This window comes from Seriola aureovittata, chromosome 21 (genome assembly GCF_021018895.1).
Source record: "Seriola aureovittata isolate HTS-2021-v1 ecotype China chromosome 21, ASM2101889v1, whole genome shotgun sequence".
Classification (NCBI taxonomy): Eukaryota; Metazoa; Chordata; class Actinopteri; order Carangiformes; family Carangidae; genus Seriola; species Seriola aureovittata.
The window spans coordinates 20,437,460-20,461,428 of NC_079384.1; the positions used below are offsets into that span (position 1 = coordinate 20,437,460).

Sequence of the window (23,969 nt, forward strand, 5' to 3'; positions counted from 1 at the left end):
CAACTGATATAAGGATTTCACTCATTAGGTGAATTATATGTCAAACTATGTCTGTCTTTTGGACCAATATGTGTTAGAGAACAGCAGCCAGGTTTTACCAGCTGAGTATGGACATGATACCAGGTGGCAGTTTAAAGAACCATTCCAGAGGTTTTGTTCCTCAGTCCAATAAATCCTTTCTTCTTTCCAGCAGCCATTTTTCAATGAATCAATGAGGTGCTGGGATTTTCAACTCACCGACACCTGAAACTTGCTCAATATAACATAATGCATCATAATGAAAGATACATCAGCATTGGTTGTGGTGAAGCTACTTAAAGATAGAGTACGTGATTCTAATCCAATATACTTTGATTCAGTGAATATCTCCTCATGGTCCACTAGCTTTTTGTTCTGTGTGTCAGTGTGCTGAAACAAAATCCAGTGCACCTCCACAGCCCTGGCTCTGTAAATGAGAAACAAACAAAGTGGCTCGGACTGAGTCACACAGCATTATTCCAGCCAATCAGCAGCAGGGGGTGTTCGTGCTCACGCACAGAACAAGGGAAAGGAGAAGAGAAGAGGGGAGATGGGGTAATGGGGGCAGTGCGAGCGAGAGACGGTAAATCTGACACATGCTAATGGATAGTGCCAATTTAAGGATTTCCAGGGGAAGAGAAGGAGCAATCTACCCCTCTGTCACCACCAGACCATGTGGAATGGGATGCGATTGCAATTTGCAACAGTGGAGAGACCTCTGAAAGCTGAGAGGCAGGAAGACAGATGAGGAGGTTGCTGTGTTTCTGCAAGACAGGTCAGTGACATTAGTTTTGATATGTTTCATAGAGCCAATAGGTCTGTAGTGTTTTTAGTCTATAGACTGTAAACAAAGATGGTTGTAGTTCCTGTGATGTCACTCACTCAGGGTGAGCTGCTCTGCCGTCGCCCTCTTGCCAGTACCTTACACCGCCCCTAACTGCCGGCTAATCCAAAAATGGGCAAGGAGCCCTCAATTATACATAACTTTAAGCCTTAATAAAAATGTAAACAAGCAAGTTATATAAACATTCCCCCCCCCGTACAGCTGTCATGAAGGAGGAAATTAGATGTAGAGACCAAAACAGTTTTACAGCCTCAGAGATTGCTGTTTGGTTTTGTCCCGTCCGCTAATGTTTGTGACAGTTAATCCCAGCTGGCTAGTTAGCAAGCAGGTACCAGTGTCATATTTGTGTGTTTGCCAAGTTTTGCTGTTGTTGTGATGTTAGCTGTTGTGAATTTTGCTGCCTATGGGAAACCGTCTCGTCTTCTTTGCTTATTAGCTTTGCAGCAGCAGCTGTAGCCACAGTTTGCTGTCTTGTTGTTTGCTCTATAGTACACACAGAATCGGTGTTAGTCTTTATTCTTGGCCTAAATAATAGATTTTAACAAAGAAACGTTTAAGAGATTTGTATTTTAGGTTGACACGTCTTTGTCTTGAAGAACCTGAAACTGTTGAACATCTCTTCTATTCATGTCCAGTCATGATCCAATTTTGGCAAATCCTTAATAATTGGCAAGGTATTCAAATGGAAAACACACACACCAAATTCTGAAAATATCTGAAAAGGTCCATATCATCATAATTATGGGTAAATATCACATTCATTCATGTAAACTGTAAAGTTCACTTAACAGCCACCAGTATCATTACTAACAAGGGTTTTCTGAAGGTTACATATAAAACCTTTAAGATGATTGAAAACTGGACACCTTTGTGCAACTGATGAATTTACATGTCTATCTGAAGTCTGCTTATTAGTTTGAAAAAAAAAACACAAAGTCTGTTTTTGTGAAAGTAGCTGCTGGTGCTAAACAATAAAAAGGTAAGTGTAGCTTGCCACAGTAAAAACAGTAATGACTGCATCAACCATGTTCGTGTAGGAGAGAAATACTGGTCCACACCTGCTGGGCTGACTTTGGAGGAGATGTCAGTGGATTGGGGAGGTGGTCCAGTGGTCATCTGAGTGTCAGCTGTAGGGGTGATGGAGGTGGCTGCAGCGGCTCCTGGATGCTGAATTAGCTGAGGAGCGGAGGTCTGTGGCTGGGCCTGGGGAGGGGGTGGGCGGTGGCTGAGACCCTCCATGTCTTTCCTCATGTGGGTGACCACAGCCCGCAGGATGTTGTTCTGCTCCTGCAGACGACGGATCTCTTCTGATGCCAGAGAGTCTACCTTTGGTGTGAGACCCTGTGTGTAGATAAACAAACACTCATGTCAACAGAGTAGTGTACTGTATGTATCTTCATCTTTCTGTATCATTTCTCTTCTGCTTTACTGTGAGTACTGCATGTATTGGAGGACATTTACCACATATTTGCAGCCCCTTTTTCAGGCACTAAAGAGCCAGACTGTATCTATCTGTGTGTTTACTAAAGGAACGCACCAAGACAGGTGGTAACATCTGGGGCATTATGAGAGCATTATAAAATCACTTTACCTGAGCCAGTTAGCTCATTTATTACGTTTCTTTCAAATGAGTTTATAGTCGTTCCAAATTGCTGCACAGGAAGATGTTGTAAAGTAGTTAAGTGCCAAAATGAACAACCAAATGTTTTCCAATGATATTTTTGGTGATATATTCTCTCTAAAGTCTGATCTGTTTCCTGCCTACTTGTTTTTTATGTTACAGAAACAGTTGCACGCAGGCAACTGACTGCACCATGGTGCAACAGCTGAGTCAGCAGAGTCAGAGCACCCACCGGGGGTAACTGATGCTGTCTAGTCAGCTAGGACTGTACCATAGATGATTTTAGCCCTGTGGGAACTCTAGCACTGGAGACATTTCCAGGTGATGTTACATTCTGACATGAGTGTGAGTCTACAGCTTGTTGCGTCACTGTGCTGAAAGTTCTGATTGCTCTTACAGACAGTTTTCATACTGACATGAAATGAGAGATGAAGTCAAGATGCGCTCAGGATGTTTCAGATTATAACAAAGTAAAGAGTAGATTACGTTTCTTTGGCTTTTCTGTCATCTGCACAGTCTGCAGAAATACCAGCTGTGAGCTCATCTGTATATGACGTTTGTAAACAGTCACTTTAGTTCTGTTCTTACTGAAATAACTGGTGGATTAGCTGTAACATCATAGATTAAACATGGCAGCCATAATGTTCTAACACTCTCAGAGAAAGCTGAAATGTGCAGGCTAATGTCTTTAGATAATAGGTCAACAAATACTTCACGCCTTGCTATGTGGAGCTTCATTCCAAGTATTTAGCTGGAGTGCTCTGTGAGTCACTTGACAAGGTTTACATGTACAGAACCTCGATGTGTTTTTCCTCCTGGTGCCAGTGGAGCTCACACAGGCTGGTATGTCGGGGCGCAACCGAGCCAGACCGAAAGGCCACCATACCTCTCAGGATGCTTGAGGAAAAGGCCAAAGGCCAAAACACGGGACAGCTCTAAATGCTCTCTTGGAGAACTATGTGGCATGAGCTGGATTGAACATACAATACCGCCATGTGACATATGGGTGTATGTAGGGGGTCTGTAAGAGGTTAGTTAACCCTGAGGATGAGAAAAAAACCTGCCAAGCATTGCCTCAAGGGTGATCCATATTGTCTGATAAAACACTACGAGAAAGATCATTTGCACATAAGTAACCATTACTCAGTGAGGTGTAACATGTGCTCCACAATACTGAGATCATGGAAGCAAGGAGAAAATAGTGCCAAAGCTGGCACTGCTCCTCAAGGAAAGAGAATCTGCAGTGGCTGAAGGAACTTCTTAGTGTCTGCATCATGATAATTAAAGCTACAGAGCAGGGGAATGGGACATTAACAGGAGTAGATTTCCACTCAGTCAGTAGTATGCCCTGTATGGGAGATGCGTTCAGGGAACATCACTTGGTATTTCAAGTGTGTTTCCATTAACCTGCTTAATATGCAATTTGAAATTGAGAATTTAAAAACCAGTAATGGAAACGTGAATGTCGCAAAAACAATTTAGACACTTGCATGAGGTGGTTTTTCAGACAATTTGACAAAGCAATATTTCACAAAATTGAAAGGGAGTCACTTTTATCGCATTCAAGACGTGGCGCCTGCCGCGACATGCTGGAAATCGCTCATCGTTTAATTGGAATGATATCAGTGGAACATCACTCAGTGGAAACACAAGCCATTCACAATTGTGTTTTGTCAGATTTTCTAAAACTGTTTCACTTCTATGTTGAGCAAAACTGCGGCGGAAACTTGGCTACTAACAGGGATCATTGCTGGGAACACAGAACTGGTCTGGTAGATGGTAACAGCAAGGTGACATCTTGGCATGAGGATATTTTAAGAGGAAAGGTCATTAAATGGAAAAAATGGAAGTTTCACTGTACTGGGAATACTGGGTAGTGATTCAGAAAAGAAACGTAGAAGCAAAGAGAATGAGGCAAAACTCGACATATATGAACAGTGTGTTGCTTTGAAATGGTTACTTTCCTCTCTATAACTACATGTTAGTGGTTAACTTTTTTTCTCAGAGCCTCACCTTTATGTTTTTTATATTACTGCATAACTTTGTCATTCATGTTGAGTGAGTCAGCTACAGTCCGCTGCTTGTCTCAATATTTAAACCATGATTAAGATATAAACACATTTAATATACAAACACATGGGGTGACCTGATAGCTAAGTGGTTGTGGCGCATACCACCATGGTGTTAATTCTCGGAGCAGTGAGTCATCACACTCCAAGCCGGCTGGACCACTTGCTTGACGTCATACCCCTCCTCACTTTCCCCACGTTTCCTGTCTGTCCTCAATGTCATTGTCAAACAAAGGCATAAATATTCCCAAAAAATCATTAAAAAAACACATACAAACACGGGTTTGGAACTGAGCGTAGGTGGAGGGACACGAGACAGAACTGCAGTGTGCAGCGCAGCCTGATCACCACAACATAGACACATCTATCCCTCTCTCTCTTGCTTTCTCTCTCTCCTTTTCTCTGTCTCTCTCTGATGTTTTGTATTTTCACACTGAGCCACTGGCCCAGTCTCCTGATGGCCCTCCACTGTTGAGAATATTGTTGCTATAATGTGGCCACCACAACAATATTCTGAGTGTGGCCATCAGGAGATGATTATGGAACTATGGCTCAAAGTGAAAAAACAAAACAGCCTGATGTTCAAAAAGCCTGTTCTCCCTATGTAACTCTATATTTTCAGGCTTCTTATTTGCCGTGAGATTTGTTTGGGCAGCTTGACACGTGAGACAGTGTTTACGAGCGAGATTTAACAACTCTGCGCCTGGAAATTGACCAAAAACACGCAGCATTTAAATATTCTCAGTTACTTTCGTTCAACCAGTTTTAAAGACCAAATTACATTCATGGCAACGACCACTTGTATGAAGTAACACCCATTAAAAGACACCGCCTGCGGTCGCAGTGTATGGTGGAACACACGTTTCATTAGTAGTTTCATTATTTAAATCTAAAACAAAGACAAAAAATACACAGAGACCAAAACCCCTATGGCTCATCTGGTAGCGCTTATTAATACACAGTGGAAGGTGGATGTATCCTCACCTGCATCGCCTGGTCTCTCTCTGTTTTAACAGATCGTAGTAACACAGTCAGGTCCTGCAGCTCTTCTTCTTTCTCCTTCAGCTCTGCTGTTACCTGACAGAGACCATCATTAAACCTGTGTTAGTATCATTATTGATTACATTATCAGCTTGGGCCTTCTAAGCAGGAGCACTGCTATTTCTGTCTCAGCAAACAGGCAAAGATCAATGCACTCACTGCAGCAGCATGCACTATAAACGAGTGGCAGGGCTGCTGTTTGCTTACCATCAGACAGATTTAATGACCCTTTTAATCACTGTTTGCATCTGGAGTCACAAATGTTGTAAAACAAGTGTGCTGAAGTAGTACAAACTCCAGAAACACTAGTAGTATAAAGAGCACTCCACTGTCAGAGCAGTGTGGTCTGGCTTGTGGCACACCCAGGTGCCAGGAGGCAGATACACTATGTGTCAGCACCAAGACATGACTGTTTCCTGTTTGCATCTGAGGGGAACTGTGTAACTAAGGGGAAGTGATATCAACACTGACTGCCTACGCATTCTGCTGAATTTACTGAGAATGATTCTGTCTAAAGAAAAGAATCCTCAGTTGACCTTTACACTACACCACTACAGACATCTAATGACAGCCTGATCAGTGCAGCTAAAAATGTATATAAATAATTGCATAATGCATCACTGCAAACTGACTTTTGGAATGAAAAAGAGTTTGTAGGGATGTCCTGATTTGTCCTGATCAGATTTTTTGGCCCCAATCTGATGGTGAAGATCCTCTTCACCTTATAAGATATTTATGATGACATATTACTAGATAACAAGTTATTACAACTTTTCTTGTCATAACAACACAGAACTCTCAAAACCTGTTGTTATAACAAGAAACTTCCATATGGTGATAAAACAAGAAAAAGGTCATGATTGATGAACTTGATGACATGCGCCACGGTGTTTTTGTATATTATGGCTGTAGGTTGCTTTTGTTTTTGTTTATGCACCTATACGTAGTCAGTGTGTGTGTATTTGCTATCAGTGACTGTGAATGACTGAGCACCACAGATGTTTAAGACAGCAGGAGCAACACCCACAAGGCCAGATACAGCAACTGACACTGTGACGGTGCGCTTCACTGTGTATCATCACTCTCTCATCAGCACCAGTACAGTGTCCCAACCTCTGTCTAAGACCCGCCTACTCTTCCTGACCACATGCTGTGTCCCATGAGGCAATATGCCTGTTTCCATGTCAAATTATTGTATTAAAATGTTCAGGTGCGCGCCAGTGGAGCAACATACACTGTGTAGAGTGGGGTTGTGTAATGTGAGTGAGGGGCTGACCTGATCTCTAGCTTGGGTCAGGTCTTGTATTAGCTGCTCATTGGCAAGGTAGTGTTCGGCCTTCATGTCCTCACAGCGTCTCTGCCACTCCAGCTCCACCTGGACACGCATCTGTTCTAAAGCCTGCTCTCTCTTTAACCCAGCACTCAGCTGCTGCTTGTACCTGACAATACACACACACACACACACACACACACACACACACACACACACACACACACACACACACACACACACACACACACACACACACACACACACACACACACACACACACACACACACACACACACACATTTTATAAAAGAGGAAGAACAACAGATCAGGTGGTATAACTCATATCTTCAAAGCTACATAATCAGAACTAATGTTTTTTATCATATCCCTTCCTCTCACCTCTCCGTCTCCTCCCTGCTCCTCTCCAGCTCGGTCCTGAGTTTGGTTTCTCTCTCCTGCAGGGCGATCATCTCTGTGTCCTTGACGACCATCTCACTGGACACATCACTCATGTACTGGTTCCAGCAAGTCCGGGTTGTTTCTACCTCTGTGCAAAGCCTTTGAAAAAACACACACACATAAACACAGGTTCTCCAGTTAATGTTAATATGACGATGTTTGCTATTTTTGTCCTTTTTTCCACCAGTGTCCGTCTGACCTCTGGATTGTCTCATCTTTCTGTTCCACAGCCTCCTGCTGGTCGTCCTGTATGCGGCGTATCTGTGCAGTCAGAGCTTCCACGTTCTCCTGCAGTTCGACAATGTGTTTCTCAGCCTTCTGCAGCTGCTCTGTGTGGGCCTGACGCTGAGCCTCCCGGTGTGTGTCACACTCCTTCAGAGCCTGGACGGCATTCTTGTATCTTGACAAAAGTCAGTAATACAGTTAGATATTAAGAGACATTTAGATATCCTGCAGTTTTATGCACAGTTCATTCGGCTTTTATGCAGAAAAAATGCAGATTATCCAGCAGAAGGCAGCAGGTGACCACAAATTAAATGAAGGCTTTATCTATTTCTAATTTTTAATGAATTGTAATAACTGAAAACAAATTATAAATTGATACATCCTGCAATAATTTTGGTGTCATTTGAAGCACATATTTGTAACCTAGGAGGAATTCCTTATAGATAGATTTTGGGAAAACTGTCAGAGCTCCACCTCTGCTACCATATTTGACATGCTGAGTCTGTAACATACGCTGGATGTGTATAGCAAATATGGTCTATTTTGAAAGCTGTTTTAATGATTTATTAAAAAAAAAAAAAAACATGCTGTTGCACCCCTTAGTGGTGGCCCGACAAAAACATGAAACCAATTTTTTGATTTAACGATTTCATTTCTGCATATTTTCCACCATAAATATCATAAGAGAAGGATTCAATAAAATACACGGGATGGGAAAAAGTGAAATCCTCTTCCCTCAAGCAAAAAAAAATACAGATACAAAACCCGCCCCCTTTATGATTTATCGAATTATACTGCTGTCACAGAGATATTTTCCCTTTCTGAAGTGCACACATGTATACATGTGTGTACGTGAAAAGGTTACATGTGTTAATAACCAGGAATGCTGCTACTTTAGTGCATGTAGTGAGACGTAGAACAGAGTAATGATAAACTTGTTTTGTAGAGACTGTTACACACTCTTTGTTTGAACCGTATGAACCCTTTAAACGGAAACACCATGAAACACTGCACAGCTGGTGACGTGCCAGAAGACACCAGGCCATTTTGACAAATGTGGCATCACTGAAGAAGAAACAAAGTGACCAGGTTTTTGAAGTTACCAACAAAATGCACTGGTTCCATGCTGTCATGAGGCGGCAGCTGGAGCAAGCACATGTGGAAGTAATGTTTAGTGTATTTATTACAATACGTCTTATTCCTCAGATGTAAAAAGTGACAAAAAATGACACTCAACCAACCAATTACCAAACTGTCTGACAGTTTCACCCTGTCTTTGTGTGATTGTAAGCCTCGTTCTGATGAGTTTCACCTGCGTCTCACCCCTTACACCCTTTGGTCTCTGTGTTCCCCTCACCCTTGGTCAATTGCTCTGTTTTTTTTCCTCTATGTGCCTGGAAGTATCCTGTTTATGTTCCTTCTTGGTTCCTCTCCATGTTTCCTGAGGTTTTTGCCAGTGCTTCTCCCTGTCGTTAAGTTTTGGACATTCTTTGTGGTTATTATAATAATACCTGCACTGCACACACACCTCCCTGCCCTCGTGTGTGTCTGTACTTGGTTCCAGAAATCATTGAACAGTAATACCAAACTGGCTTTCTGCAGAGGACTGTGATATACAGTACTCCAAAGATTAATATACAGCAGTATAATAATGTTTGGAATATCAATTCAAATATTAAACTATGCTTTTGATATGATGTTGTATTTACAATTCCAAAGAGACTGAAACTTCTGTCAGTGGCTACATGATCTGAACAAAGTTTTTTCAGAAAAGAATTAGGGCTTCATCTAAAATATGTTATTTTTTTAATCTAACTGATTAAAAAGGCTCCATTCAGTTATCAACTACATTTACAACTGCAAAATAATGCCTCTTTTGTAAATACTACTGAAAAGCAGCTTGACAACTTACATAAACTGAGAACTCTCTGTAATGATCTTACTGACAGCACTGAGTTTATTGGAACTACCCAGAGGGAGTGGGGTTAGGAGTAAAAATAGTCGACTGTTATATAAATAACCTCGCTATATATCCTTGGTGTTGGTGTGGATACTCATAAAAAAGCACAAAGGATCAATTACCATCAGATCCCGCTGTGTTGGAAGATTTGAATAATTAAAGAAGGTTGGAGACTTTCATTTGTCCGACTGCCAGAAGCCTGAGGCAGACGCCTTACCAGCACTCTCCCTGTCTTATCATTATTATTATAATCATTATTATCATTAGCAGTAGTAGTAGTAGTAATAAAGGACTTTGATGGTTGGACGGCTCGATCCAGCACCTGGTGGATGAGGCGTGTCCACGTTACATAGAGGATGGCACAGCCTCCCATTTCCTGCTGGAATCTGATGCTAAGACAATCGATGGTGCTCTCCCAGGGCGGAGCTCCAGCAGGTAGAATGCTGGGCTGAGGTGAATGGTGGACTTTGGCTCGGAGCCTGTTCCAAACATCATCCTGTCATCCCTGATGTTTTCTTTTCCACCTTTGGCTGGATGCGCTCCTGTTGTTATTGCTGTTGCACACAGTGAATGTCTCACAGGAACTCTGCTGTCCATGTCCCATCAAAATACAAAGAGCTGGAAAAGTAGTGAGTTTAGTCTTATCCAATATTCAGACATGAGCTGCGGTTATGTAATTTTCACCAAAGGAAGGAATTAGTGGATAAAAAATCATCTAGAATCACCTCCTCATGGTTATTTGGTTCAGTTTACATCCATTCATATATGTCGTGAAAACTTTGAAGGAATTAAATAAAAGGTATCAAGTGTATTTTGTCATAATTAGTATATGAAGTCTTGGGTTATGGCCGGAAACCTTTGACCACATAAATCTTAATCACTTCCTTCTTGAGTCCAAGTGAATGTTTGTGCAAAATTTGAAGCTGTTTCTGCTCATGAGAATGACAACTTCGGCGTGAGCAAATGATGGTTGTCTGGACACAGTCGCTCCATCGTTTTTACCCCTGCTGCTATTGGCTACAGATATTTAACTGAAAAAGAACTTTACACATTCTGAAAATAAGGTGTAAATGTCACCAACTCAGTCTCAATAACTGAAATGCCTTTTTTTTCTCCTTTCTATTGCAAATGTAGAGATTTGTTGTCACTTTCTGTCTCCATGCTCTACAGTAGCTGCCTATACTAGCAGCTGGCTCTGACTGCCTGACTGTTATTAATGACTCACTTGTTAATGCTGTCATAATCCTTCTTCTTCAGCTTGGTTTCCATCCAGTTCACCTCATCCACCAGCTCCTTTATCCTGATAGAGAGGATAGTCAGCACACCTCAAACACATGTAGATACACACACACACACATTACAGGTGCATACGGTACCTGTGGTCCTTGACATCAGTGAGGTCTTTGATCTCCTGGTCTTTGAGTTGCAGCTGGGTCTGTATCTGCTGACAGAACTCCTCACGTGCTCTGAGAGTCTCTGTCGCCTGAAGCTGAGCCTGACGGTGAACTTCAGTCTCTTTAGACAGCAGCTTCACCTTACCAAGGACACACACACACACACACACACACACACACACACACACACACACACACACACACACACACACACACACACACACACAGCAACAAATAGTAATTAGGTGTGAGAGACTGCTATTGAAAGATTAAGAGTTCAACAAGAAACTGAACATGACTCTGTCATAATCTATTTAGAGTATTTAGATTTAGAATAAGACTATACAATACCATGAGTACTATGCATATATTATATGTTGTTACTTGTGTTTACAGTGAGATATCGACCTTTAACTCTCCTCACCTTGAGTTCATGAGACAGCACCACAGCACACATCTCATCCATTTTCAAGTTGAACTCATGTTCCCGCCGTCTGAGCTCACCCTCAAAAGCTGCTGTCATCTCCTGTTGGGCAGATGAGAGAGATTAGAGATGTTATATCAAATTGGTTGTTGTTTCCAAACTTAAATTAATTCACAGCTCTAATCCAGAAAAGATGACTGCCCTCTCACATAAAGATTATCCAACATTTTCAAATGGCAGCAGTGACAGACAGTGGCTGGAGTGAAGGGTGATGGAAATTAAGCCAAACACAAGAAGTAAAGATCCTTTTTGTGTCAGAAAGGAACAGAATTCATAAGGAATGTGATTTTATGTTTGAGAAACACTTCACTGCCGCAGAATGACACTAAACAGATGGCAGTTTTTTTGTTTGTTTACCACCTAGGAAGTTATTACAATTAATTTGACTACAGACACCATCTTCAATTTGCCATTATAACAAAGCAGGAGGTCAATGAGATCAATGTGTCCTGGACACCTTTTGTTAGTTTTGTTTGGACTTTTCGCACTTCCTGTTTATTTTGTAATTGATTTCCTTGGGTGTAGGTGTTTTTGCTTCCTGTCTTGGTCCTGTTTCTGTGTGGTGATTGTCTGCCACTGTGGTTCCCTGTGCTTGTGTTTCCCATGCAGCGTCTCCCATGTGTTGACTGCATTTGGGTCCAGCTTTACCCCTCAAACCCTGACTACCCTTACAGTTGTGACACAATGGGCTCAAATGTGAACATATTCTCATCTACTGCATCTCTAACATATGAGATTAGATTAGAATAGATTAGAAAGTCTTTTTTGTCTCAGAGGGGCAATTTGGTTTGCAACAACTTGTTTAAAAACCCAACAGCTGACAGGACAAATGACCTCAAATACCTATTTGATTTGGCTCCTAGGGAAAGTGCCAATGATGCTGAGGTTCCCAACCAACAGATCATTGCAAAAGTTGAAAATGAATTTAAGAGTGATCTGTCAACGTTAAAAACCCCTCAGCGCTTCTCAAGAAGAACAAGATCCATATAGGGCTGAATAAAAAAAAAATCTAAGATCAACCTTTATATTTGTAGCTTGCTGCGTGATGTGTAAAATGTACTGTAAACTGCAGTGACTCTGCATAGACTGTAACTGCCTGGTCCGTACTTGAAACACAATGACAGTTATTATTTATGTCACAGTTTAACTCAAGACTACTCATATATCCAGCTATCATCTCATCTATGTTACTTTATAACTTAATATAACACAGGATGTCAGCTGACTCTGGCTATCTCTCAGTGAATACAGAGATCACAGCAACGAGAGTTGCAACAGTTGATGTTGATGAGATATTATCTCTGGCTGTGGATGTCCAACAGTGTGTGGCTTTACTTTATTCAGTCTGTCTCCACTAGGGAGCGAATGCTTCACTAACCAGCTGTCTGCACTTATCAGACTGATGTCAACACAAACACTGCAGATGAATTAGTGAGCTGACTTTTACTATCTGTCCTGTCTGTGCTCACAGTGATAATTAAAGTTATATCTTGGTTGAAGGATCTGCTGCTGACATTCCATGTGTAGTTGTATGGATTTCCATTTATATTACATTTAAATTTACATTAACTCATTTGGCAGACGCTTTCATCCAAAGCAACTTACAAGTGAGGGACATCACTAAAGCTTCAGTGCAGTGGGAGACCTTGCTGTAAGCACTAAGTATTACATCTATTCAAAAAGTGAAGGAGATAAAGTGAAGGAGTGCACTGTTGGTGCACTGTAAGTGCTAGTTAGGGTGTTAGAGATGTTAGGAGAGGAGGTGCTCTAGAAGGATAGTGAGGGATGCCCCTGCTCTGAGAGCATCGGAGAGAGAACCATCTGTAAGAGTTTCACTGTGTGTGAAGGAAGGTCCACCAGAAGAGCATTGCAGTAGTCGAGGCGAGAGATAACCAAGAGCTGGGTGGTGTACTGAGTCAGGTAAGGCCTGATTCTGATGTTGTATAAAACATCATGGTCAGATGACAAACATGACACCCAGGTTTCCTACAACCTTGGTTGGGGTATATTGATATCGTGATACTGAGTGGCTGGGATGACTAAGAGTTCGGTCATAGAGAGGTTTAGTTGAAGTTGGCATCCATTCAACCATGTGGATATGACCCAAGGCATATTGCAAAGAGGAGGGCTCCCAGTAATTCTTGGTGCGGTCCAGTGGGGAGGGGATGGGATAAGGACTTTTGTCCTTTGGGTGAGTAAAGAAGAGAGAACAAGAGAGGGAGACATGGAGAGAAATGGAGTAGCTTTTTATACTTTCACTCTGATTCACTGAGTGTAATCTCTGTAAACAGAGTCCAGATCAGAGAAGAGAGGAGGTGATAAGTTCCTGTCAGTTATTTCAGCACTAAGCAGGAAGATCTGCAGGCACTACCCAGGCTGAATAGCTTGACCTTTTGGATATAAAATGTCATCACTTCATTTTATCCTTATAGAAATATGAGTTCAATTGTGAGTTAAATAGCAGACGAATTCATGAGTTATGGCCAAAAATGCATTTTGTGAGGTCACTGTGACCTTGACCTTTGACCACCAAAATCTAATCAGTTCATCATTGAGTCCAAATGAATGTTTGTGCCAAATAGGTGTTACTGAGATATCATGTTCATGACAATGGGACGGACGGACAACCTGAAAACACAATGCCTTGACTGTCGCGGAGGAATAAAAATATAGACAGTAAATCATTTCCATGTGTCGTGTCCAGTGCTGCTGTGCACCTCTGTGTGTGTGTGTGTGTGTGTGGACACAGTAGCAGGAGGACGATGATGAATCTTTTCCCTCCCTGAGCCAAAAATGGCCTAAAAGATTCATCCTCACCTGTTCGTCACTCAGTGTTATGACCTGATCATCTTACCTGACGGATAAGTGGACACACACACACACACACACACACACACACACACACACACACACACACACACACACACACACACACACACCCACACCCACACCCACACCCACACCCACCCACACACATACTTGTGCATGTGCTGTGTGCATGTTAATAAAGCCCACAGATACAGACAGCGGTCAGAATCGGAGTGAGGGCTCTTTTGTCTGGGTTCATCCTAAAGGTCTGCTGCTGCTCTCCTCTGAATGTCTGGCTGCTCTGCCAGTTATTTATTGCTCTGCAGTGTACAGAGGATGCTGTGAAGAAGTGTAACACAAGACTTGTCACTGTGTAGAGTCGCTTTGTGATAAAGCTGTGCATACTGTACGTGTCAGTAGCCCAGTATGTCTCATATCCATGAATGGCAATATGTTTTGGAGGGAAGTAGCAGAGGCCATAAAAGGTCTTATTCAAAATGATGAATCATAGATCAACATTGTGGCACACAGTCATCAGATTGGAACAGTTTCTGGTCTTCTGAAGATATAAAAGTGTATACATGTGCGTGTGTGTTTGTGTGTGTGTGTGTGTGTGTGTGTGTGTGTGTGTGTGTGTGTGTGTGTGTGTGTGTGTGTGTGTGTGTGTGTTTGTGTATGTTCACCTGTCTCTGTCGGGTCATCTCTCCCTCTACTTCTTGTATTCTGCGCTGCAAATTCCATTTTATCTTCTCATACTCCTCTGTTTGCTTGTGTATTTCACCAGCCATAGAGCTACCACACACACACACACACACACACACAGACACACACACAGACACACACACACACAAAGAAAAAAGAACACAACAGTGACTGAGTAAACTACATGTGCAGAGACTAAACACTGACACTGAGGTGATTACTAAATCCCTCTTAGAAAAAAAGCTATTACTCCAACCCAGCTAACATTACTCCTGTAATCGCTGACAAATGTCTACCTACTGGGACAGTTCAACCAAAGCAGGTTTTTCCCAACTTACCCCCCGTGGCATTTAGCCATGCAGATAGTTTATCTCAGGTGAGTATTACACTGGTACAGCAGCTTTCTTAACCAATGTTGAAATGTTGAAATTTTCCAAAGCCCCGGAGCCCCAACATCAAAGACAATTTAAGACTAGAATTACCACCCTGACTCCATCAATGCAGAAGCTTTTTCTTCAACTTGAAAAGTAATATATAAAATCTTAAAGAAGCCTCAGCTGTCCAGTGAAGGGATGCAAGGATCTGATATGTGACAGGTTCTCTAAACTCTGTGTTCAGAGTGAACAAGTCAATTTTAGAGGGTAGGAAGCTAGAAAACTGAAACAGTAAAGTAAAATGTATTATAAACGTATTCATATGTATATATAATACTCTAGAGAGTAAAGAAAATGTACCTCTTATCTGCACTCATGTGGATTTCCTCAATCTATTTTGCACCTTTGACTGAGAAACTTGTGCAGGTTTAAATTTTCCATGAATCTTTGCAATTTTACATAAGTTTTTCTTGTCTTTAAAACCTAAATCTACTCCACACTTCACATAGATCATTGAACTCAAAAATATATCAAATACAATTTAAATATCTCACAAACTAAAACTGACTCTGGCTATAAATCAAAATAGGTAAATCTTTTATTATAAAGCCACTCGATTAAAGTGATGCAAACAAAAAGCCTGTGCTGCCAATCTGGAGTGATGACTGGTGTGTTGAGTGATGTAGCAGCTGGGCAGAGTGATGGTTAACACTGCTGCCTGAATGTGAGTCACTGGGCCTGAAGCCCAGTGACTCACATTCATGCATGTAGTACTTTCTGAGCAAATTGAAGTGATGAGTGAAATACAAAAAAAATAACTGACCCTCACACCTGTGGTGCAAACAAGGCCCCACCCTCAACCCTCAACCATTGCATCCTATATGAAAAGGTGGGATGGTCCTCCTTAACAATTAGAAGGGAGCAGCATTGTATGTTATTTATTTATAAGTCTGTGCCTCGTTACCCCTGCTCTCTGGCAGCATTCAAACACAACACTTACATATAAATATGAAGTTACATTCTCTTATTTCACTGGAACATTTTAAAAGACTGTAAATGGCACATGCTTTTTTTTTTATGTGAAAGTATATAATGTACATCTGTGAATTATCTGTGCGTCCATTTTAATCCCTGCGAATTTATGTGTCTGTCTGTGTATAAACTGTCCACAGATCTCGATCTCAATGAGACGACTGGTTAGATAAAATATTAAAAAACTCCACCCTCATCTGCTATCACAGCGACAGGCCCTAACCCCTAAAACCAACACTGTCCGGCACATCAAAGACTCACTTTGCTGTCAAGGTTATGACAGTAAACTCAGAATGTGACTTGTCTCTTTCTTGGCTCACCACTTAAGCTGGTCCAGCTGCAGCCTGTGCTGAGCAGCACTGTCCCGACTCCTCCTCAGCTCCTCCTGCCTCTCCTCAGCCTCTCTGGCCCTCTGCTCCTCCAACTTGGCGACCTGCGTACGGAGTTGGCTCAGCTCCTCCTGCCTGCAAATGACACCAGTATTTCAGTATTAGCTGATTTAATTAACACAGTCACTGTGTCTTCCTGTGCACACCTTCTGGATTTAATATAATGCATTTCCAAGGTGAGCTCTGCTTCCACAAAGTCACCCTCCCTGCATCTTATCAGCATAGTGCTTCATTTCATGTTGAGGTGTACGACAAATATCAACAAAGGAACAGGGAGTAAAATGATCAGTTGATTGATCAAATTGTCAATCAACAGACAATTAATCATTTTAAATTATTAATAATGATGATAATAGGAATAGCTGAAGATCATTTCACATGACCCAAAGACTGCCATGCCTCAGATAAAAAAACCAAACATTTTCTGGGTCAGCACTGACTGTTTTTTCAGTTTCTTAAATATTATCTCTTAAATATGTCTTTTATCTCCTGAGTTAGCGTTGTTGTTATTTTTCCCATGAAGAAAATCTTTGGATTTTCCAACAGATTTTACCAACACTTCTAACTCATCTGTCTTGAAGTTAAGTTCTTCTTGTTGTTTTTGTTCCATTTTTGTACGTTTCAATGAGAAACGTACAAAAAGAGTTATAAAAATACCTAGATAAGATGAGACAAGTAGCGTCGGTAGCTAGGAAACAGACATAAAGGTTGATGTTGGATTTAGTATTTAGGATTTCCTAACCTGAGATGAAATATGATTCCTTAACATAGTTAGGATTCATTTCTGTATCACCAAATTAAGAAAAACAATATCTTATACTCTTCCTATCTTCAGACTTAAGATATGCAGTTTCTGTAATTCGGCCCCTGATGAACTGTACCTGTTGTGCTCCACAGTCAGAGCTCTGGTCGTTATGACGTCGTATCTCTCCAGCTCTCGGTCTCGCTCCTCCAGGATGACCATGTTGAACTGGAAATCTTCCTTCAGCTGCTGGTAGTGTTTTCTGACAAATACAAAACAGTTGACTGGTTATCACTGTGCTCAGAAAGAAAGACACGACCTCATGTAAGACCTGTGTGTATGTTGAAGGACTTGGCCTAAATGGACTCCTGGTGTCGTCATCATTAGAAAATATTTATTTTTTGTTACTGGTGTGACCAGCTGGTCCTCATCTTTACACAGACCTTTAACAGTTCTCACTGAAGCTCCACAGTCATCCCATTTCTCAGTCCTCCATCACTGGCCTGAAGGAATGTCGCCCTGGTGTTGGCCCATCTGAAGGACATATCCTGTTTGGCCACCAAGCAAACAGGTAGGTGGATGATGCAGTGAACCTGAGCTACACTCTGCAACACCTCTGCTCCCCAGGGACATATGATGTTTGTGGATTTCAGATTCCACACCATTCTACCAGAAGTCTTCCACTGTGAGCTCACCCAGCTCACTGTGTCCACAACCACCTGTCCAATGACTTCCTGACAGACAGGAAGAAGTTCTCCTCACAGCGCTTCTCCCTCTGTACAAACAACTGCACTGCAGGAGACACCCCTGTTAAACTCCTGAAATCTGCAGACGACACAGGGATCACTGGCCTCATCCAAGACGTTGATGAGTCTGCACACAGACACAAAGGTTGAACAGCTGGTCCTCTAGTGCGGTCTTAACAACCTACAGCTGAACACTCTTAAAACTGTGGTGATAATAGTGAACTTCAGGAGCAGCCCCCCAACAACTTTGTATTCTTACCCAGAATCTCTCTTACTTTTTTCTGTTCAACTGAACAAACTTGATGTACATTGCTCATTTCACCCTGATGAACGGCACCTGTTCATAAGGAGGTTAGTTAGATACATCATTAACATAATCTACATATATGGCCATATAAGGCTGCCTGTTCCACTAAGTTTGTGGACTCATTTCATTCAAAAAATTTTTTACCAAGGAGGAAAAAGAAGAATTTCACACCATGAAGCTTCATGTCTGAAATCAGCAAATACAAACTGTATCAAAAGTGGTACTAAAGGACCTTAAACTATAAGAAAACATTTATACAGCTGTTGATGACTTGACACAGTAGCACCAGACTGTAGCATAAAGAGGAATGAACTGACGTGAAGGTAGACACTAAAAATGTCTTTGTAAAGCAGCTCATGACTAATATGAGAAGCATCATGTGGCACTGACAGATATTAGATGAGAGTATTTTATAGTCAACAATAGGAAATGTTACACTGTACGGTGCAACAGAGGATGATACTGGACACAGACACTGACTCAGCTGCCAGACTGAGAGAATGTTCCAGAAACTACTGAAATAATAAAGTTGCTTTGCTGAAATATGGCAATAAAGATGATCAAATCTAGAACACCTTTCAGTAAATTGGGTCTCGACCACTCATGAATTTCATTCATACCTATAGTAAAGAAGAACACTCAGAATGAGAGAGATTATTTTAAACCACTTGTATAGGGGTGTCGTGTGGCGTAGTGGTCTAAGCAGGCGCCCCATGTGTAGAGGCTACAGTCCTCGCTGCAGTTGGCCCCGGTTCGAGTCCCGCATCGGACGGCCTTTACTGCATGTCATTCCCCCTCTCTCTGCCTCCCCATTTTCTGTCTCTCTCCACTATACTGTCCAATAAAGGCACAAAAGCCCAAAAAAATATACTTTAAAAAAATAAACCACTTGTATATAGATAGATAGCCTCTCCCTTCTGATGCCAGGATCAGAAGAGACTAGCATGGGGACTGCTGGTGTCGTTGTGTTCTGAGTAGGGGTTATGTTCTGATTTTGAGCCTTTCATAGTCTTGATTAAGTGTCCTGTTGGTTTTGTAAATCTATGCATTTGGTTGTTTTAAAGAGTCTTGTGTGGTTGATTTGGGTCACTGATGGAGTGTTGTGGCCTCCATAGGGCCGCCCAAGGGTGGGGGCGTAACAATGTTGTTCTTGCACAAGGCTCAATGTTATTAGAACTGTGTGCAAGTACACTGACAGCCACTGCAAACTGGAGTCAAATGCCAATGAAGCTGATTCTGATTCTAACAGAACCTGTTGACTTGAATTTCAAAAATCAGTTTACTTTTGAGTCAGATCTTTTTGTTTTCTATGTTCAGACTGTGAGATATCTGTCCGCACCAGTACAATGGAGGTGAATAGGATTTAGTGTGTGGTGCTGACTGCACTGAAAAATGACAATTAAACATTTCAACAGAAACGTGTCTGCCCAGATAAAGTCTGCTGGTCACTCCTGAAATCCCCACACCTACATTGTATTAGGCTGGAGGCAGATATCTCTGACACACATTTCAAAACCTGTACAAATAAAACTAAAGCTATCTGCTTTTGTAACTTGGCTCAACCCTGTAAGAGTTCAAATGTTCAAGCTGGTGTTGCATTATAACAATATCATTTCAATTTACAGGAGACTTGATTACATAACCTTTCCACACACCACACACACAGGTGAGTCAATTCTACTAATAAAGCTGTATGAAAAAGTTTGGACAAATCACAGATTCTGCTGATTTCTGAAGCGAAAAGAAAAATATGTAAAAAAAAAAAGAAAAAAAAGAAAGAAAAACAAAGAGGGAAGAATGGATTCTAATGAAGTTCAATCAGGAAGACTACTTCTACGTCTCATCTCATTCACACTTCCCTCTCTCTCCGCTACCCGTAATCAGCTGACCATGAGCATTATCAGTCGTCCTATCATATTTTGCCACAATCCCAATCATCCAATCATATCGTTTCTGTCAAACTTTAAATCTGTTCTCTATTCTGCTGTCAGCTGTCATTTCAGACGGATTGCTCCAACCTTCCTTCTCCCTTTCACTGCCAGCTTCACATCCAGCATCCTGCATCCTGCATGAGTCCATCTGAATCCATCCTCATCATTTTTCTGGTTCTCATCATTTCATCTCTCGACCACCAGCGTATAGGCCCCTGGGGCATTTCCTACATTTTGCACAGCATCTCTTCCCCTCTCCAATACGATTACATCACATCGGGGTCTAATTGCCAAAGACACTCACATTTCACTTTTCTTGTTTTATACAGGGCATTACAGCTTTGCTCACTCAAAAATTTCCGAGTCCTGAGTCCCAAGTCCCAAGTAACATTCTGACAGGACAGAGAAGCAGCTACAGCTGCTGGCAACGTCTCATCTCACTGGGCTGCAGAACAGACATTTGGATTTTTTGAATGTTGACCAGATACAAAGCAACAATTGAAGATGCCACCTTGTGATTGACATTTTTCATCATTTTCTGAAGGCCATATACTAAAAGAATAATCAAATAATTGAAACAATAATCAACAAATAAAGTGATAGTGAAAATAATCATTTTGCAACGTAATAACAAACTCATCTGGAGTGAAATAAATCAATTTTCTGATTTATCACAATTTTTACTTGACTGATCCAATATTCATTCTTAAATTCCTGAAACCAATCTTTGCATTTGGACTTTTTCTCATTAAACATGTATGTACATACAAATCTGCTCTAAATGTTCTGCATGTGCAGCGGTTATGTGTTGTTAATGGTTCAGTTAGCTTTACACAATTTTAAATTTAAAGGTTGTTTCCTTTAGTGTTGCTCACTTTAAGCTGCCAGGATGAATTTCGAGAAGTGTTTTATGCAACACTGATATTTAACTGATGTAACTATGGAACCTCAGTGTATTTCATTGTTGATTTTTCAAAGACAGACTGGGCTCTGCTGCTAATCCTACATTAAACTTTTCCAGCAGAAAGTTCACATTTACTGTTATTCTGAAATGAGGTGGATGGAGGCGGATACCTGAGGGAGGAGCACTCTTCCTGGGCCTTTTTGAGGGAACTCTCCAGCTGATGAACCCTTAAAGCCTGGAGCTCCTTCCACTCCCTTTCTTTACTGGCCAGTTGGGCGTCCAGGCTCAGTTCACTGTCCCCATCTGACTGCATGGTGGGACTAGGATATACCTATGAACCACAATACAGGTCAGCATGCATTGAAATGCACAGTAATCATTTAGTTAGCTTATTTTCTGTAGCAATGTTTGCATTATGGACCGACCACACCCCAAGAAAATTATATTTTTCTGTCTGTTGTTGAAGGTACAAGTCTGTGAACATAAACATTTATGAAGTTAACAGTGACTCCAAAGGTGTTTTTCAGCAAGAATCATCCAGTCAGTTAGCATGAAATTCTGTCATATGCACTGCTAACAGCACTTCTTCAGAGAGCCTCAGTGAAACCAGAACATCTGGATTCTGTTCCAGAGTAACAAAACCTCCCCCAAAATCGATCATCATTTGTAGCTATGCTAGTAGTTCAAAACACAGTGTTTTCTCTACAGTAGGTCTTGTAGATTGCTTCATACTTTTTGATAAGGATGGTAGTTTTTTGAAAATTGATCTGAATAGTGTTGTTTATTCAATATTTAAGCTTTTAGCAGCCATTAAAGAAAACACAATTTTCCACAATGCCCTAGACATTTGTGAACTAAATATCAAGTCAAGGTGTCACAGCTCAGACATGTCAGCAGGACAGACATGTCTTAAAAAAACAGAGACTGCAACTGGAAAGTTGAAAAAATGACTTCGGAAGAGAGTGTTTTATGGATATGGATGCCACACTTGTAGTTTTCTTCATGGGAGCTGTAGATTTTTCTGTTCTCACAAAGTACTTGCTGCTAAACTTTTCAAGGTTTCAATTTTCTGTAGCAGCTGCTGTGTTGGATGTTGATTTGTCTCAGAATATGAAAAGTAAACCCCAGGAAGATGCTCCAGAGACAGAGAAAAGAAATGCTAAATGAGAGATTGCATTGAGTGACAGAAGCTAATGGAACAGAGGCTAACACAGATGTGATGCTGTGGCTTTGGCTCTCTAATGTTGAGACAGGAAATCACAAATGGCTGTAGATTGGATGATTCATGCTGAAAAGCACTTTGGGAGTCGTAATTAACCACAGTCAACTTTTAACGTTGTTAATCTTATGAAGTAATAATTGACCCAGCCTCATGGTGATCCAGGCCACAGAAGTGCTTCAAGTGAGAGTCATACAACGCTGTCTATGGGAAGAATGAACAGGACTTTTACTTGTAGATCCAAGGAGACCCAAAACAGCTCCTTCTACTTGACAACTCTATAAAGACAAAGGCCTTGAAACGTCCCTCAATACACCCATGACCAGTCAGCTAATCTGTGGAGTTTACTTGTAACTGTCAACTGTATAGTGTCAGTGAATGGGCTTTGGTTCTGTTCAATCAGAAATGAGAACTGTTCTGCTTTCTTTTCTGTTTTGTTTTGGTGTTGGTGTGTTTTATTGTTTTATTGTCTAAAATGTTTTGTTGTACATAAAATGTTTTGCTGTTGTGTTTTGTAAAATGTTGTGGTTTTTATTTTCTTATGTTCTCTGAAATGCTGCTGTTTTCTGTTTTGTCGCTTCATTTTTTTTTAAAAAAATGCTGTTTCGTTAGTTATGCTATGAAAATATAGACATGTTAAAAAAAGAAAATAAACAAAGAATTGAAGAACCCATACACACTTAGACAGACCCTTCAGCTACTTTACACCTGAGTTTTTGTATTGAAATACTGCAGCCTTTCAACAACTAGCTGTATCTGTATGTTTGGTTATTAATAATCCCTATATGTAAACAAGAGTCTCCCAAGTCCCATCTGATAACTTGACATTTAAATCATGTATCTCTGAGATAACATGTATCTAAAGCAGGGATGAAGGCAGCAGCAGCAAATTGTGATAAAACATAAACATCTAGAGTGACGTAGTGACGTAGAATATGACATTGTTATTATAAAATATAAATAAAACTGTATTAACTGCTGGCGAGTAGAGAAATGTCTGACTATATAGTTAATTAATAGGTTTTCAAGACAATATGAAAGATACGTTCAAAACACACACGCGCACACACACACAAACATAACATACGCACACACAGAGTTAGCCTACCATGACACAGTAGCTTTAGCTTGTGTAGCAGAGTCCACAGGTAAACTTAGCATCGTTTGAGCCTTTTAAATCTTCATCCTTCACAGTCAACACGACGTGTAGCGATCAAACAAATCACTGGTTAACAGTTAACTAATAATATCATTACATAAACACTTAACACACACATAAACAATCAAAAAACACGCGCTAAAGTCGACGTTAACTAAACTAGCTAACTAAAACTTGTCTCCTTCTACTTTGATGCCAATGTGTTTCCAAGGAAACCGTACGTCTGTCAAGTGTCCCCCTGCTACGTTGACGGGAAGGGACAAAGGTT

General features: G+C 41.0%; 1 protein-coding gene and 1 long non-coding RNA gene across 4 annotated transcripts in view; one reads left to right on the forward strand and one right to left on the reverse strand.

Moving 5' to 3' along the window:
- Positions 1-23,906, reverse strand: part of ccdc57 (coiled-coil domain containing 57) — a 33,625-nt gene extending 9,719 nt beyond the window's left edge. For 2 of the 3 annotated variants that reach the window (XM_056366461.1, XM_056366460.1), the window contains exons 1-13: positions 23,651-23,906; positions 21,494-21,654; positions 17,575-17,697; positions 16,625-16,768; positions 14,880-14,988; positions 11,329-11,430; positions 10,887-11,044; positions 10,736-10,810; positions 7,525-7,725; positions 7,266-7,424; positions 6,870-7,032; positions 5,537-5,629; positions 1,921-2,203 (exon numbers count right to left, since the gene is read on the reverse strand). In XM_056366461.1, the coding sequence (XP_056222436.1) occupies positions 1,921-2,203; positions 5,537-5,629; positions 6,870-7,032; positions 7,266-7,424; positions 7,525-7,725; positions 10,736-10,810; positions 10,887-11,044; positions 11,329-11,430; positions 14,880-14,988; positions 16,625-16,768; positions 17,575-17,697; positions 21,494-21,654; positions 23,651-23,653 (1,774 nt within the window). In that variant the 5' untranslated portion in view covers positions 23,654-23,906. Of the gene's footprint in view, positions 1-1,920; positions 2,204-5,536; positions 5,630-6,869; positions 7,033-7,265; positions 7,425-7,524; positions 7,726-10,735; positions 10,811-10,886; positions 11,045-11,328; positions 11,431-14,879; positions 14,989-16,624; positions 16,769-17,574; positions 17,698-17,878; positions 17,984-21,493; positions 21,655-23,650 lie in introns of all 3 variants that reach the window. The other variant, XM_056366462.1, reaches the window with a different exon arrangement.
- LOC130162683 (uncharacterized) lies at positions 558-9,078 on the forward strand. The gene is made up of 3 exons (XR_008826298.1): positions 558-793; positions 7,328-7,454; positions 7,556-9,078. It is a non-coding gene; the product is annotated as an uncharacterized LOC130162683 (long non-coding RNA).
- Positions 23,907-23,969: the final 63 nt, after the last annotated feature.